General features: G+C 32.8%; 1 protein-coding gene across 1 annotated transcript in view; it reads left to right on the top strand.

Annotated features, from left to right (window-relative positions):
* Nucleotides 1-19239, top strand: part of LOC113057467 (spectrin alpha chain-like) — a 44277-nt gene that overhangs the window by 12597 nt on the left and 12441 nt on the right. The window contains exons 5-17 of the mRNA XM_026224900.1: nucleotides 405-596; nucleotides 1490-1573; nucleotides 1958-2076; nucleotides 3429-3543; nucleotides 3720-3797; nucleotides 3939-4054; nucleotides 7232-7394; nucleotides 13722-13813; nucleotides 13899-13980; nucleotides 15374-15523; nucleotides 16685-16834; nucleotides 17920-18176; nucleotides 18254-18374. Of these exons, the coding sequence (XP_026080685.1) occupies nucleotides 405-596; nucleotides 1490-1573; nucleotides 1958-2076; nucleotides 3429-3543; nucleotides 3720-3797; nucleotides 3939-4054; nucleotides 7232-7394; nucleotides 13722-13813; nucleotides 13899-13980; nucleotides 15374-15523; nucleotides 16685-16834; nucleotides 17920-18176; nucleotides 18254-18374 (1719 nt within the window). The remainder of the gene's footprint in view (nucleotides 1-404; nucleotides 597-1489; nucleotides 1574-1957; nucleotides 2077-3428; nucleotides 3544-3719; nucleotides 3798-3938; nucleotides 4055-7231; nucleotides 7395-13721; nucleotides 13814-13898; nucleotides 13981-15373; nucleotides 15524-16684; nucleotides 16835-17919; nucleotides 18177-18253; nucleotides 18375-19239) is intronic.

Genomic DNA, 19239 nt, shown 5'->3' with positions numbered 1-19239 from the left:
AACATTTACAAATTGTTATGGTAACAATCATAACTTCTTTTTAATGCCGACTTGTCAAAACACAATTTTAACAGCTCAGTTTTGACGAGACCTGCAGAGCCTCAGAAAGCATTCTGCGAGACGTCCAAAATCACACAAAATATCGAGTCACCCCATGTTTTTCTTTTCCCAGCACAGATGCTAAATTTGTCCTTTTTCCCTTCATGTTGAAATAGTACATTGCAAATAATTAACCTCTCCTGACATACATCCCAAGCGGGTTGCAAAACCGGATCTCCTGTTAGCCTGAGACACGGAGAACGAGGACTTGGCCGGATTTCAAGTGCGCTGATATGATTAAGCTGTTGTTTTAGTGGGCCGTAGGTCTTTTGTTGCTCATGTAGCGCTGCTGAATGTTTGTGCAGATGGGAGAGCAATTAATGTGCAAGCTTAACCCGACGTCTGACCTGGTGAAGAAACAGCTGGCTCAGATCCGCGACCAATGGAACGCGCTCAAACAGACGGCAGCCAATCAAATCAAGGCGATGGGCGGGGCAAAGACTCTCCAGGAGTTTAATAAGAAGGTGGACCGTCTGGAGGCGTGGCTTAAAGAGAAGGTTAAACACACCACTAAACCTAGTTATACTAATTAAAAGAGCCTTTTGATGGGGTTGGTTATGGGTTTTGTCCTAAATCGATCATATTAATGGATATTAGTGGTGATTGTGTGTTAGGATGAACCTCACAAAACCTCCCATGGTCATGTTTCAATCCACAGTGAAAAGACACTGCCAGAAAATTAAGCTTAGTCTTAGGCTCATTACAATTTTTCATATTATTATTTTTGCACTGTGACATTTTCATGACAAAAACACATTTTCAGTAAAATTCACATTCTACATATTTTTTTTTTGTGCATCCAGATGCTTTACTTTTGAGCTTTTTTTGTAATTCCTTTCATTTAAAAAAAAAAAAAATGTAATACTAATTCTACAATTTCTTAACATTTACATTTTCAAATTAGCCTTAATTTAAGGCAGCAAAACAAATGCTACTATGATGTAGTATTAATACTATATATATATATATATGCATGTGTTTGTATAAACTCTAAATATGTATATACTATATATAGATGTGTATTATAAATATTTTAAAGAATAAATAAAATAAATGACATTACAATGAAATTTTATGACATTTATTTTAGTATTTATGTTCTGAAACATACTTTCTTTATAAAATGTGTAGTTTGCAAGACAACATAAAATGACTCATGCAAATATTTAAATATATTGATTTTTGGCCATATTATTCGTTCTTTTCTGCCATTTTTTCATCCTTTGCATGGTTTGCTACGTGTCCAAGAAGCCGAGGTGTTAATTATCAAGTCTGCTTACATCTCACCATGGTAGCCAGGCTCATTTAGAACAACAGTAGCTGTATTCAAAGAAAACAATCGCTGAGCTACAACAATTCAGAGCTGTAAAGCTTTTATATGTGTCAGCAGGAGCAAGAACAATCACTGGCCAACATCCTTGGGGAAAACACTGACAAGATGCAGCTTACCAGGAAGATACTGGATTTGAAGCAGGTGGGTGATTCTAGACAACAGACACAGAAATTGCTGCTAAATTCTCAGCAGGCCTCGATTATCACTACAGGAAAACAGTTGGATTTTTTTTTGAGAGAGAATATCGTCCAGTAAGCAAGTGTGAGCAAGTGCTTCTGATTTAAAGTGCAGTCTTAGAGGCCGAGACCTTCCGCTTACGCACATACAGGCCGTCATTCATTGTACTTACTCACAGATGTCACTGATTCTTTAGCATCTCAAAGCCAATTGAACAGCCAGTTGTACTTCCAGGGTTGGGGAAATGAGTGAAAAATGCGGTCCAAGCACCTGGTTAAAATGGGCTTTGGTTAAATGTAAGATCAATCGAGCTCAGGAAATCTTGTATGTGTGACTTTCTTCTTTCAGGATGAGCAGCTATATCATAATCTTCACGAGGAGATCAATCATATGGCCCTCAGACTGGAAAAACAGGGGAAGACTGAAGGAAAGACCATCTCAACCCGCAGGAAACACATCAACAAAATGTTAGTGCACATACTGATAATAATAATAAAAATACATAAAAAAAGTATTATTTCTTTTATAATTTTTTGTTTGATAATATGCAAATTATATATGAATGAATGAATGAATGAGGTTTTATTATTGTGTCATGCATATAATTACGCCCAACCCGCATGGACTTACAAGACACCAACATTAATAATCATAAGTAAGAGGATTAATATACAAGATAGATGTACCCAATAGACAGATCCAAAGTACATAGAATACATTGCTCCCCAAATAATACTAATAGAATCAATAATAATAATAGTACATATGTATTCAAATTCATGCATGTATGTAATCCTATACACATGTATTCTCATTTATTCACATAATCACCCATATAAACACATAATCCTACACAGAACAAAATTAAATCTAATTAAATAAACTGGCTTGCCTTCTTTTCCAAGCCTTTGAAACAAAGTTTGCAAACTTAAACACATCATAGTTAAACAAGCACAATCATTTTTGATCATCAGCATACCAAAATATTTCAGAAATTTGTCGTGTAACTTCCAGAAACAAAGATTCCCTTAGATCATCATAATGTGTACAATACGAAAGGAAATGAGATTCATTTTCCACTTCACCAAGATCACACAGCACACACAATCTGTTTTCCTCTGGAGTATTTTTGAATCGACCAACCTCAATGGCTAAAGGCAAGATCCCACATCTCAGCTGTCCAACCAAAGATCTATGGCTTAATATATATATATTATAACTATAAAATAGAATAAATTATACACACGAATATTTGTATACAGAATATTTTAGAATAACACACACACACACAATCATCATTTATTACTATAAAATATAACATGCATATAAATTATTTGATTTTATAATTATATATTACAATAATTCTAATGTTTGCAATATACTGTATATTATATTGACTTATATAAATGTATTGTGTAAAAAATATATACAAATATGCACAATTACCATTTACTATAATGATACATATAACAATAATAACAATAATGATAACCACCAGTAGCAATTTAATATCATTTGAATAATTATATGAATACTTATATATTAATTAAAGTTATTTATGTAATATGTATACACAGAGAGACATTATCATTTTTTGTTATTATATAAATAAATGCATAAATATTCAAATAATATTCAAAGCTAATAATAACACTTTTTATTATAATTACTATATTAGTAATTAAAATTATAATCAATAATTATATGAATACATAATAATAATTATGCAAATAACTTTAATTTGATTATTTCCTACATTATTATTATAATTTTTTTTATTTATTATATATTTTTTTATTATTATTTGTCAACTACCTAGGTGGCTGAAGGCTCAGTCGCACTTGAAGGAATATCAGGAGAATCTTCAGCTCGCCCTCGAAGTCTCGTCCTTCTACCAGCAGGCCGATAACATCGTCTGTTCCATCAACAACATGGTAATCATTTTCCTTCGTTGAGCTATATCTGTTCGTGGAAACCTAGTTTCTGTGCCATCTCGCTTCAACCTGTCCTTTGATACAAATATAACCCGACTCTGTCTGTATGTTGACATGCTGATGTAATCTAAGAATGTTATTTACGGTTTGCTCTCCTTTTTTAACTTCTCATCCAGAAAAAAAGCCTCTCACCAAGCAACGGAGTGGAAAACGCCAGAGACGGGGAAATTCGGGACATTGCCAGTCAAATCATGGTGCGCGATCCAAAATTCACATCCCATTATAGTCACACGAGGAGCCACGAGCTGTGCTGTGAACACACACTGACCCTAAACCTGTGTCCAACACCAGCCTGACGCCCGTGTTTGTTTTCCTGTTGTTCTGTGTGGTCTCAGATGCTGGATGTGAGTGTTTCCCAGCTCTCCAACCTGCATCCATCGCTGGCAGCCCGTGTCGCACAGAAGCAGAGCGAGGTGAAAGACTGCTGGGCCGTTCTCCAGAAGACTCTCAGGTAACTTAGACTACCAGAGTTATAAACCACGCAAGTCCTCTCAGTTAGGATGATCCCAAATAGTCAAATTTTTGATGCTTAGATTGAAGGAGCCTGCTTCGATGCCACTCTCACAATCAAATATTCGCGGGGTGTTAGGATCAGTGTTTGACGTTTAAAAGAACTGCGTTAGGTAACGACGTTATTTTTTCAGTAACAGGGTAATCTAACTAATTACTTTTCCCATCGTTACAATGCCGTTAACGAATACCTGTCTGTTCTACTCATTTCAACTGACTTTTGAAAACTGCAAAAAAAAAAAAAAAAAAAAAAATTCTCTGATATAGCAACTTTTTTTTTTTTTTATACAGTAACGCAAATAGTTACTTTCCCTGGTAACGAGTTACTTTTATTATAAAGTAATTCAGTTACTAACTCAGTTACTTTTTGGAACAAGTAGTGAGTAACTATAACTAATTGCTTTTTTAAAGTAAGTGCGTTCCCAACAATGGTTAGGATCATGCCATTTTGGCTATATGAGGGTGCTCAGTGTCTGATTTCACATAGACCAACCGGTTTTCTCCCAAATAAGTTAATATACAGCCTATTATCATAATGCTGCCAATAAGAATCTGAAAAGCTTTTAATAAATATTTATTAATGAATAAATCCAATTACCCCGTGACTGATTTAAGCTTCACTTTCCATAACCCATGACCGATAGAGGAGCATCTTGGCAGGTAGGGTACAAGTTATTTCAAAACATTTATTCCAGTTCTAGTTTTATTTTTGGATGCTGTGAACCTGTGGGTGCTCGTATCGTAAAAACTTGAGATATTATTTGTTCACTATCATTTTGGGCGAAACTGATCTGTCAATCTATTTAATGCATATTTGTGTTTGTGCTCTGGAGAGAATCTAAAGATTTATTTTTGTCCAGTGCTTAGTCCAGTGAAAGATCATAAAGATAATAAAACTTAATGAGATCACAATGAAGACGAGGGACAGCTTTTTAATGATTATAAAGGCACTGTTTTTTGTGTGTGTGTGCTTCTCTAGACTATATAACCTATAATCCATTCAGAATTTGTATAGAACTGTTATTTTTCGACCAAATACACACTTCAGTGTTTCGGGAATGACATCCGCATATTTATGCAGTATTTACATTTGAAAGAACAATGGACGGGACGAAAATATATGTGAAAATGTATGTGAATTGAGGCTAGAGCACAATTTCTAGTAGTTTTAGTTCTGCGGAGAGTGCAAGCTAAAGCACGCTTTGCAGGACGTAAAGGCGCCAACGCAATCATGATATGCCTTAAGTTGTGCTCATAAAGGTAAGAGTAATGCATAATTCGTTACTGTAAAGGGTCTACTTTTATTTGTGTGCACTCACAATCAAAACAAAATGTTGTGCTTTTATAAAATAAAGAAAACAAACATGATGCGCTTTCTGCCTCGTCTCGGTCTTGAACAGGAGCACTTCACAAAAATGAACCGAAACTCAGCGAATACATGCCTCACAGACATAATACATATATCTATAGAAAGCTTTAAATTACTACTAAACGAAATAAAACAAATTGAACAAAAAAAAAACATTGTAATATAATCATAATGCGTAAAGATGTACGTTTCTCTAAATAGAAGTCATAATATAAAAACAGATTCTGTTAATATGTGTATTATTTTTAGTCGTTTCTGACAGTCCCGGGTGTAATACTGTATTCACTGTTGGGTATGTCTTGAATTTGGAGCAGTTAAAGTTCACCTGTCAAACACTAGCTCTGCTTTTCTTTAACACTTGTGCATTTATGGATTATGTGTGACTGGATTTATGAACAGGATAAAGTCAGGCCGGATACTGTATGGTGTCATTGTTAACATCCACATTCTCTTAGTCTACAGTATTAATCATCGTCAGGTCAGTCGTTACTGTAACTTTTAGAAAAGAGATGAACTTCTCATGCATCAATCTCGCAGAACAAAATGCAGGTTTTATGTTACCTAGGAGTACTTTATTTATTTGTTTCAATGTTTTAATCTCATTGCATGCATTCCAGAATGTAAAAATGTAAGCCTTAGCTTGGATTTTACTATTTAGATTGCATGCTATGTGCATTACATATTAATATATAATTTTAATAAAAATTATTAATGTATAATAAATGTTTTTCCTTATTCTTTATTGCTTATTAGTAGCATTAGCATTATTGTGGCAAACTTTGCAAAGCCAAACACCATTTACATTTTCTTAGGGCAATGTAGACTTAAAGTAGTGTGCATAGAATAGAATGGAATAGAATAGAAATGTTATTTATGTACTTTATATATATATATATATATATATATATATATATATATATATATATATATATATATATATATATATATATATATATATATATATATAATATTAATAAATTATAATTGTTAACATAATATATAGTTATGATATAGAATTATATTAATAAAAAATTCTAAGTATATTTATTATCTGTATTATATATTATATATATTATATAATTATAATATATAATTAACATTTAATATAACTACTTGTTTATAATTTTATATTTTATTAGTAATGTGAACTAGTGTATGTATAATATATCATATAAATAAAATTTTATTAATATACATTTTTATTTTCTAGATTATTATTATTATTGTTGTTGTTATTATTATATTTTATATATAATAATGCTTCTCTTTATTCCTTATTAGAGGTGTTTTCATTTCTTCACATTTCTTTGTTTCGTTATCATTTCTTTTACACGTTACATCATTTCTTAAAGAAATGTAAATGTATTAAAACTAGTGTGTGTTTGATACTTATATTATATACACAAATTGTATATTATATTATATGTATGCTTGTGTTTTATCCTCCAAAAGTTTAGCATTTCAAGCTTTAAGTCTGAAGGAATTTGATTATTCCCATGTGCATATATAAACATGATGTAGTGTGTTTAGTGGCTTAGTTTAGAAAACCTTTCGGAAGTTGCAAATAGCAGATGTGTAATCCGTGATCATCTGTCCCTTACAGTTACTGTATTAAATCTGTGTAGAGTGACAACAAATGCGAATCCAGTGTCAAAATAATTCGAGGCAGTGCTGAAGCTTCTGTGATCTTGGCTTGGTCTTAGGTCGCGCTGGCAGCTTGATTTGATGGCTGAGTTTTTGTGTTTGTAGGAACGACAAGGCAGCTCAGCTCCCCTCCGACCCCTCGTTAACCAGGGACAGCAGTGACCCTGTAACCCCGAGCCAAGAGCTGCCCGGCAGCGTGGGAACAGACCCACACAGGATTATGGGAAAGGAGGTTAAAGAGGAACAAAATCGTCTGAAGGGGTTTACGGTATGCAGCTTTCATTATTTCATTAAGTATATTCTTGTTCTCTCTCTCATATCATTTGTTTTTCTTTTGGTCGTCCTTTTTGGTTTTCATGCTGAACGGAAATGTTTAAATGACACCAGAGGACTTTTCACATGTTTCCCAAAGTATACAATTCAGAGAATTGATGCTTCAAGCGTCATGCAAATTTATTGATTTCACTAGGATGCAATAAAGGTGTCTACCTCTTTGTTTTGTGGCAGTTGTTTAGTTTACACAGTGTTCAAGCCACAAAAAAAAAACACAAAAAAGTGAGCGATACAATTTTTCATAATAGTGGTAATAATGGTTTCTAAGCCATGTATTATACACACTTAGTGCAAATTAATAAATAGTAAAAGTGCACTTTTCATTTGGAAGTCAAAGCCACTGTTGCTGCTTGTTTTGAGAGGTGTTTTAAGCAAAGGTATTTTTTATTGATTTTAGTTTTTTTTTATATGTAATAATATATATCATATATTTACTGTACTTTAAACAAATGAATAAATATTTGTAATTTTTTTATAATTACATATTTTATTACTGTATATTTTTACTGTGTAATAATGTTTTTCATTATTTATTCATTATTAGTGATTATGAGCATTTTGTTGGTAAATTAGAAGTGTTTTAACAGTGTTATTTTCGTGCTGTTTTTTATTCTATTAAAGTATTTATAATATCTTAAATTAGCTATTTTGTTACTTCAGTTAACAAAAACAAATTTTTATAGTTTTTTTTTTAGCTAACAATAACAGCACTTGTTTTCAGAGTCAGGCTTTATTATCATTTCAGCTCTATACAGCTTGTACACAGTGAAACGAAATGGTATATTTTTTATATGTGTACAGTGGGGCTCAAAAGTTTGGGTACCCCTTGCAGAATCTGTGAAAATGTGAATAATAATAATAAAAAAGAGAGATCATACTAAATGCATACTAAATGGGGTTATTTTAATAATTTCAGCAATTCTTTTGTCTTGTGGACTAAATGTAAACATCTTTTACGTACAATATCTTACTCCGGACAGTACTAAATAAAAAATAACATGCATTTAGTATGATCTCTCTTTTTTTTTTTTATTATTCACATTTTCACAGATTATGTAAGGGGTGCCCAAACTTTCGAGCACCACTGTATATATAATATTTGTTTTATACATAGAACAGGTCACAATATTAATAGACAAGGCACAATATTGAGGTAGATTTATGCCAAAGATTTTTGTCGTCATTAAGTGTTTCTACTGCTTAATGCTAAAAAGATCAGCACTTGACATAATTACATAACAGACGCTGTAAATGACCTCACTTTAGGCCACACAAGTCAAATACAGATGCTGCTCTTTATGGATGATGATGCAGTTCGCTGCTTTAATTTAACGGAGTCACTAATTAGTTAGGAGGGAAGAAATGTGAGGTAGCTCTTTCTCTGTGTGTTGGTTTGGATGGGATGTAGATGAGTCAGTTTCTGTCATTTATTTTATGACATCCTGTCGATCTAACAAAGCCTCTTGTGTCTGTGAGACACTGCATTCAGGAAAGCCTTCGGAGGTGTTATTGACACTGGCACGACAGATCTAGACGTTTCCATTATGTATTGTGCAGCGAGGGCAAAAACAGGCCGCCAGGACAAACAGCATTCTCTCAAAACTCCCAAATCTAGACGTTTTCATATCCTCTCTCTCTGACATTATGGCTGTAATAACATCTTTTGGACGTACCTGCAGAAAATGGGGGAAAACACTCTTTGGATTAAAGAAATAGCAGCATAAACCATTTGTTATATTATGTTACAGGCCATTAGCGCTGAAGAAGAGCTTCATTGTGTGTAGTATGATTATCTTGGATGTGTTTCTGGATATTATTATACCGTTCCTCCCTTTCTTAGTGTTTTTGTATTTTTTTTTTTCTGAAAGGAAATTAATAATTTTATTCAGGAAAGACGCATTATATTGATCAAAAGTTACCATAAAGACATTTATAATGTTACAAAAGATTTCCATTTCAAATAAATGCTGTTCTTCTGAACTTTCTGTTCATCAAATCATCATGAAAAACAAAACGTTTCACAGTTTATAAAACCATATGAAGCAGCACACGACTAATACATTTTTTTATGTTAAATAAGTAAATATTATTGATTATATTCACTTTTTATAATATTTGTCAGTGTATAAATATAAATATAATATCGTTAATATAAGTAAATTAAATATATATGTTAATATTAACAATTTAAGGAAATAAAATATTTTAAATATTAATGTAAACTAAATTAAAAAATACTAATATTATTATAAGTTTGATTTCTAATTAATATTAAAGTATCATTCTGAAAAACCACAAACATGAAGTGGCACAAATGTTTTCAACATCATAATAATAATAAATAAATAATAGCAAATGTTTATTGATCAGCAGATCAACATATTAGAATGATTTCTGAAGGATCATGTGACACTGAAGGCTGGAGTAATGATGCTAAAAAAACAAGGTTTTGTTTACAGAAATCACATTTTACAATTAGGGATGCACAATATTGGATTTTTGCAGATATCCGATATGCCGATATTTTATCCGATATAACGCATTTCGGCTGATAACAACACCAACTCACCGCTGTGCAGAAATTATAAACAAATTATTTTTAATGTTGGTTAGTTTTTAACAAAAAATAATTAAATAAACAATGAAGTTATTTTATAATGACACTACATTGAAAGTTTTGAAAGTAATTGTTAATCAACTGTATATCAATCACATTTTTTTAAGAACGATGCGGTGGTAACCTTAAAATATTATTTTACGATTTAACATTTTGTAGATGGTCTGAAGCAAAAGTGCTGTAAAAATTCAGAAAATCTTTTAAAGCTTAGAATTCATTAAAAAAAAAAAAAACATATTACACATTAGTGAATAAATCTGCATACATAAAATGATTTAATTTACAAGCGTCATGTTTGTGACTTTTTTATTCATGTGTAAGCTACAGCTTCTGACTTTTAAAATCATGATTTTAAGAGATTGATACTGCTTTATTCAGAAACACAACTACTGCACGCGCTACTGACAGTTTACTCTTATCACACACCAAACGCATCATCTTGTTTGTGCATCATCAAATTAAATGCAGGGATCCAAAAGTCCCCTAGAGAATGACCACACTGCTGGACTTGATCTAATCGCTAGCACACCCTGAGCATGTGTGAGTTAATCCTCTTATCGGCAAGAAATATCGTTATATTTATTCATATCAGGGCGATGCCGATAATTGCATTTTAAGCCATTATCAGCCGATAATATTGTGCATCCTTATTTACAATATATTAACATAGCAAACTGTAAGTGTAAGTTGTAATAATGTTTTACAATTTTACAGTTTTTGCTGTATTTTTATTAAAATACATGCCAGCTCGGTGTATAAAAAGTAATTTTGGTTGTATTTCTGGACCTGCAGTATTTCATACATAAACTGTTACTGCCAAAAGTCAAGAGTAATTTCCAGTAAAACATAGACTGTTTCATCCATTATTTTTTTTTTTTTTGGACTAGTTTTAATTGTTACATCCCAACATAAGCTTTTGATCAGATGGTTTTCTGGCTTGGTTTTGACTGGCACAGTGCTGGCGATGTCTTGGCTAAAGCAGGTTTGTAACAATGGTCGCTTGTGTCAGTGCTGGTAGCAGAGGTTACCTGGGTGTATCGTGTATGAGAGCCGTGCTCATTATGCTTTATGGAGACTTTTACTGGGAGATACAAATCCCTAGGACTAACATGATGCCAGACGGCACCACCGGTCCAAATGCTCTCCATCATCCAACTCCAGTTCTCTTCAGACTGTTGTTTTGCCATGACTGCAGTTGATTGAAAGAGAAAATGAGACAGTTTATGCAAATACTCACTATAGCATCTCTGGCATAGTTTTTTTGTTAAGTATCACATATATGATATATTTGGGCACTTTATTTAACCAGCTAAACACCAGCTTGACCAGGTTAAGAGACTAATTTAACACTGTAAAGCCTGACATTATATAATGTGTGACGTTAGTCTCTTAATCTGGTCTAGCTGGTTAAATAAAGTGCCCAAAACCAAATTTATCAAATATATATTATGAGTGTGTGTGTGTATGTATCTGTTTTTTTCTGATCATTATTTCATGTCAGGTTTTACAGGGTTAAATTACACCCTCAAATCAAGTTGGTGCTTAGCTGGTTAAATAAAGTGCACAAAACCTGACGACCAACTAACCTGGATTAATTTACAATCATGTGTAAACCTGTGTATTTTCATGCATTATGAGCATGTGTGTGTTTATGTATAACTAGACTTCTTGTTTAGTGACGTGAGGTAAACATGACGAAGAGGTCTGTATTTCTGTCTAATGGCTCCCAGATGGCTCGCCACATGCTTCATATGTGCTACGAGAGTGTTTTGACATCGCTCCACAACTTTACACTGAAAGACTCTCAGAAGAGCTGATGAAATACAGCACTAATTACTATCAGCGCTGAGAACGAACAGAGGAAGCCCTTCAAGAGCCGCTCGGTGACATAATTCACTGTCCCTTAGTTTTCATCACGCAGTAAAGCCTGGATTGATTTGAAGCAGGCATGTGGAGAAGAGACGTCGGAGTGTGTAATTACACCACGCTTGTTACTCAGACGCTTACCGCTTGCGAATAGCCCGATAACGTGCCGCTGTGTGATTAAACTCCAGGCTTGCACTCTTTGAGTGGCGTGTTTATAAATGCTATTAGGCCTTGTAAATTTACTGCGCTCTCCAAATGGCACTTTCTCAGGCGACTGTTTCTTTCTTTCTCTCAGGCATCATGCGTTTCTCTCTCCCAAACTCTGACTCATTCATCCTGAGCTCATAATCAGAGAATGCCCCGCTCAGAAATGAGCCGATGGGGTGCCGTGCATGAAAACCAGTTTTGTCCGTGTGAAAGAAAGCACTGTGGAACTTTTGCATGATTTTGCAGTTGGTTCTCACATATATATTGTCATTTATTGTTAGTTGCAAAATTCTAATTTGTGAAAAATCTTTGATATCTTTTAATTGTGCTTTTTGTCTTCTGTCCTCATTCACTTTTACTGTCAAAATTGGTTTGGAACAAAAGGATAGCATAATAATCAGTATTAAGTAGTGCTGTCAAATGATTAATCCCGATTAATTGCATCCAAAATAAAAGTTTTAGTTTTGTATATGTGCATATTAATTATGTATTTATAAATATACACACACATACATTTATATATTTCAGGAATTTTTTAAAAATATAATATATATATTTATTTATTTATTTATTAAATACATGTAAATATTTTCAAAATACATACTCTGTGTATTTATATATAAATTATATATAAACACAGAACACACACATATTATACAAACAAAAACTTTTATTTTGAATGTGATTAATCATTTGACAGCACTAGTTTTAAGTGAACCTTTGCTTAAAATAAGTACAAATAGCATTGAAGTTTGGGTACTTAAAAAAAAGTTTTTTTAAATTTTTTATATATATATATATCTTAAAATGTAATTTATTCCTGTGATCAACAGCATCATTACTCTTCAGTGTCACATGACCTTTCAGAAATCATTCTAATATGCTGATTTGCTGCTCAAGAAACATTCCTGATTATTATCAAAGTTGAAAACAGTTGAGCCACTTCATATTTTTGATTATATCATACTGATAAATTATAAAATGAATACCATCTACAATAATGAATATTTTATATAAATAAATAATATTATTCATTATTAATTAGTTATTTTTATATTATTAATATTAATTAGACATCTTAAATATAAATTTGCATACATTTATATGAATTACACACACACACACACACACAGAGATAATTGTTCTTTTTTTTATAATCTAGCATTAAAAAAAAAAGGTTATTTTCCCCAATACTTGTGATTGCTGTATATTGTTATGATTATTAGAGTATCATGTTGTTCATAGCTGATGTAATGCCCATGAAAAAGCAATGACCTTCTACTCGAGACATGATGGTGATTATACAGAATAATTATTTTCCCATGTTGGCTTCCTCATGTGACGCTGGAGCTTGTTTAACAGCACTGCTCACTGTAACTTTCCAGAAAAATGAATTGGCTTTCTTTCTGGGATTACATCCATACTGTCCGCACGCTGATTGATATTCAGACCCGGCTTACCAGCCAACCTCTTCAGTATCACGGAGGACCACCGTGTTTTACACAAGCACACAAGGGTCCGTTGTAGGCGTTGTCTGCTGGATGAACACGCAGTTTGTGTTTCCCTCCGCAGGCCGGGAGAGATGCCGAGAGCTACGGGAAGCCCTCAGACAGCAGGGATGCAGGAGAGATGGCAGTCCTCAAACTACACACGGCCGCTGAAAGGTGACATTTTCACTTCGGAAAAATTTTTGCACACATGCAAATTAAAGATGCACGCTTAATAGAGGTCCTGTGTTTGGCTTTACAGTGGGAACGTGCCAAGGTCCGACTCCAGCAGCCACACACCGCTCCACGCGCAACTCCAGAAGTTCACCGTCTCTGCAGACAAGGTGCCTATTTATTAATTCACCATTACACAAGAGTTACACAATCGCTTATGCTGCGAAAAGACCCACTGAGTCCAGTCAGAGCTGAACAGAAGAGCATTTCCCCACTTCGGATTCCTCTGATATAAACATCATGAGAGGTTGATCGATGGGTCTTTGCTGTTTGCTTGAGGATCTGCTAGTGTATGTGACTTCCAGGAATTGTTCTAGCTTGAAAACACTGCCAGCAGCTTCTGAACGCAGTCTGGGCCGAGCAGCCAGAGGTTCAGAGGTCAGCCAGGTCTAAATAAGGATCTCTTTCTGTTAGAAATATGTCTTCCTGTTTTTTCATTTAATTGGGTGCCTTGGTTCTGTTCTAAAACCTAGTGAGCTGTACAGAAAGCATTTAGGCAGAATAGGTCATAGTAAGTCAATTAATCAAATTAGTTATTAATCAGACTTTTAAAATAAATAAAATCTATAATTATATTGGAAAAATAATGTACATATAATACATATTAGATTTGTTATACTGATAAATGTTATAAAATTACTGTAATTATCCAATTTTATAATCATGATTAATATTATAAATTAGTAGTGATCAATAATAAAAATAACTAATATTAAAAATATAATTTGTTTATTATTAATTAGAAACCAGACATAAAATATTATTTTTAATTTATTTAATTTGCATTAAACTCATTTTTATACAAATTGTTTATTTGAACTATATACCAATTACTAGCTATATCATTATTCATTTAAAATTAGAATTTCTTTAAATGTGTATTATACTGATAAACATTAAAAATTAATACCATTTATCAAATTCAATAAACACATTAACTGTAATCAGAATTACTATTTTTTAAATTATACTTTAAATGTATTACTTAAAAAAAAATCTGACTTTTAAAACAATATGAATATTATGTAATTAATAAACATTAATTATGTTTCCATCAATTTTATTTTCAGAAATTATATGTAAATAAACGTATGTATTTTTACATTATTTAATTATAATTTGAATTACCAATATTATGAAATCACGACAAAAATGATAAAAAATAAATATCATTATCAAATTATTCTTATGAAGTTATATTAAGTATATACTAAAACTTAAACTTAGTTCATAATTAATATTTTTAGAATTCATTCAATATGATAAAAAATTGTTCTAGTGAAAATTTAGTTTATTTTTTATATTTCATTTGTGTGCTGTGTATTATGATCATTAGAGTGTTGTGTTGTTAGCTGAGCAACATGCTAATGTCTAACTATAGGAATGAGTCAAAGGTGCATCTCTTGTGCAGTTCATGTGGAGTAGACTGCTGTCTATGTAGGGAAGTCTCTAGGTGTTTAGAACAGAGCCGCTGTGTTCATGTTCTCATTGTATTCTCCACAGACTCTCTCCTGGCTCAAAGACAGCGTTGCGATGGCCACTCAGATCTGCAGTTTGGCCGGACCGAACGGTTTTGAAGCAGCCAAGAGGCGTCAGGCCTCACTGGAACAGGATATCCTGTCCAACAGAGCCAGGATAGAGCTGGTCAAGAAGGTGAGCACCGCTGTCAGAGTGTGTTAGCTCTGGGATGTTCAAGTGTGCATGGATTCCTCATCGTGCACTAACATTCGTCTTCTGGTAATGCACTGTTTGGAAATGACTTAAGTTGTTATAGTGTAGAAAGGGGAAAAAAAGCTACTTTTTCCAACAAGCAGAAGTGTATTGCGTTGATTTTTACTGCGTGCCATATTTTATTAAGAGAATAAATCCAAGTTGTTTTTTGTTGTGTTTTTACATTTAAACAAACAGGGTAAATAATGTTTTATGTTTTGATTAATAAATAACGAAGATTGGCCGGTTTTAACTTCAGAGCTGATGAAACTGAAAATATGCACTAAATAAAAACCAAATTATCCAGACATAAAATGAAATCAACAGATGCCAGAAGTATTCGATGTTTACTCTAACTCTATAGAGACTTTCATGGAGGAAATTCAAACCCTCATCAAACCCCATGCGATCGCTTAAATATGTGAAGCTGTCCCTTGTCTTTCTTCATCACGCGATCTCATGAAGTTTTGTTATAATGAGAGGAATCCTGAGACTGCACTGGACAAAAACAAACCTTTTGATTTTCTCCAGAGCACACAAATATACATTGGTTTGCCAGATCTGTATGATAGTGAATAGATAGGCCTAATATCTCAGGTTTTTCCTTAGCCATCTTCAAGAATGGGCTATAAACACATATTTTCCAACTCTAGCACTATCTAATTTAATTATATTCTTTAAAAAAAGAATTTAGACTTTGTTTACTAACTGCTTGTTTTCTTAAAGAAAAACAACAACAACAACACTAGCAAACTCTATTCTTTTAGTATTCTATTCTGTTTTCTTTTTAACAAATTAACAAATCACAGATTCTTGATTTTACTGCATTTAACCAAACGTCCCAACTTCTCTGGAATCAGGGTTGTGTATATATATTTAAAGCAATAATATAAAAAATATATATTTATATTATACTGATAAATATTATAAAAATTAATATCATTAACATATGTAATAACCATAATGACAATTACTAAAATTATACTTAGAAATCAGACTTTTAAAATAATATGAATATTAATGAATTAACAAATGTTAATTATATTTGCATCATTTTTTTTTTTAATGTAACAAATCTAATACAAACCACTTGTTTCCATCCAGGAGGGTTACAGTCTGGTGAGGGCTCAGCATCCGGGCAGCATCAAGATCCAGGAGTTTCTGAGTCAGCTGGAGGTTCTGTGGGACGAGCTGAAGAGAAGGCATGAGAGGAACGGTCTGGTCCTGAAGGTCTCAGAGGAGCTAAATTATAGGGTACATATACAGTATATGGGGCTTTCCTGAATGTTTGGAAGGGCATGCCTTCAGCTGTTTAAAGAAAATAGCATGCACTGTGTATACTGAGCAAAATATGCCATTTATTATGCCAAGAAATGCGCATACAGCTACATTTGCCTAAATGTACTGAGCACACTGTGGAGTACTGTATCCCATAATGCAGAGCGTGCATCATTGAGAATACATTTCCAGTGTAATGAGCAAGAAATGCTATCTATCATGATTTGACTTCTTTTTTTTTTTTTTATTAAACTGACAGAAAAAATACACAAAACTGGAATAAAAATGTAAAAACAGTATTACTTTGCAAGATGGATTAAACATGTAACGTAACAAGGTTATGTAACAAAAATGTAGTGGATTACAGTTTGAAATAAGACATTTTGATAATAAATAAATAGTAAGCACTGCACAGTGTATTTTGAATGAAAAAATGTATGTAAAAAAGTGATGTGTTTCTAAATTACATTTTACATTTATGCTTATTAAATTATAAAATATAAATGAAAAAAATAAAAATAATAAATAAATATATATATATATATATATATAAATTAGTTGCATTTAATATTTGCATTATTACGGTCTTAAAAATTTAATAGGTAATCCAAAACAAAAAAAGAAATGTAGCTGCATTACAGGAATTTTGTAATGGAAAATGTGCTTAATTATCTTATAAATAATGTCACTCTGCAAAATTTGTAATTTGAATACATATAATAGAAATGGCAAGTAAACAAAATGAAAGTAACATAAAAAGGGCAAAAAGAAAATCAATTAAATATTAGGACATATTTGCATATTTTTTTAAATCTTTTTGACTCACTATTTCATTGGACTGCCAAAAGATAAGATATTCTACACAAAATTTGATTTCTAATGCAAAATAACCATGTTTTTGCCAAATGCATGCAGTTTGTAAATTGTTCAGTATACAATCATCAACATGCATGGAATATTATATCTCATAATGCAGTGTGATTTATGCATTGCAGAGAATAGACAGTCCACAGCAGCTGGGTTTAAGTGATCATTGTGAGGTGTTTGGCTGTGATTGGCAGGTGGTGCAGATGCTGCAGTCTCTGGCCAGTCTTGAGGCGTGGTTGGAGGCGGTGGAGCTCTCCATCAGACAGGCGTCTCTGGCTGGAGACCCCGAGTCCGTGAGCGTGGCAGAGCAAGAGAGCTGCCAGCTGGAGCAAGAGCTGGAGACCAGACGTCTGGAGCTGCAGAACCTCAGACAGGAAGTAGATCATCTGAGCAGTCATAGACATCTTCACACTCAGCTGCTTCCTGCACGCCTGAAGGAGGTGGAAATGAAGTATGTGCCACGGGTTCGATACAGATAGATGTTTATGCTGCGGTGTTCGGATGTATGAGTGTTGGTGTTTCTGTCAGGTTCAGCAGTGTGCAGATGGCACTGACCCAGCAGAGCTCAGAGCTGAAGGACACACGGATGCTCACGGACTTCCTGGAGAAGCTGGAGCTCGAGGAAAGCCACTACAGCACCCTGGGACAGGTTAGATAGGGGTTGTGTTTTTATAGTTCATTTGCATTCATGCATTTTCCAGATGCATTCATATAAAGCAATTTACTTTTCATTGAAGGTTTTTATTTTGTTGGTTCTTGCATTCGCTGGGAATCGAACCCATAACCTTGGAAATGCATTTGAACTACAGGAATGAATTTCTAGCATTAATAGTACCAGGTTAATAGGCATTGGAAATAAAGTGTGCCATAGAAAGATGATGTGTGGTTTAATGATAATTAGAAAGGTTCCTGGTCGAATCCAGATTTGAACATCACTGCAAGAACTGTATTGTAAAAATGTTTTTCATTATATTCATAGCATAATCTCTGGTTCCATCCATTTGTTAATAATTTTAGTAATGTATTATTATTAATAATAATAAATATATAATTTATAAATGATTACCATTATAAATAAGATTTAAATGTTAAATATTATTTAATAAATAAACATAAACTGGATTTGCATTAATCAGTCATACAATTTATATATACTGTATATGTATATTGAATTACTTGTATTACTTAATATTATGTAATTTAAAGTAATTATAATGCAATTAATCATTAATAATTAATTATAATAATTTTATTTTATTATTAAAATATACTTCGTTCAGTTTAAAACTTAATTTTAGAATAAATTAAAAATAAAATCAATAAATGTAGTTGTGTGTGTGTGTGTGTGTATTTGTGTGTGTGTCTGTCTGTTTGTTTGTGCTGTGTATTGTTATAATTATTAGAGTAGCATGTTGATAGTTTAGTCAAGTTGTCATAATTTGTCAATTCTATCCAATTTTAGAGCGTTTTCAGAGTTTTTCTACTTCTAGCCAGAACAATTCAGATTTGTTTAT

Source organism: Carassius auratus, chromosome 38 (assembly GCF_003368295.1).
Source record: "Carassius auratus strain Wakin chromosome 38, ASM336829v1, whole genome shotgun sequence".
In the NCBI taxonomy this organism is placed as follows: Eukaryota; Metazoa; Chordata; class Actinopteri; order Cypriniformes; family Cyprinidae; genus Carassius; species Carassius auratus.
Note: the sequence above shows the minus strand (reverse complement) of the source record. Positions and strands in the feature narration are given on the sequence as shown.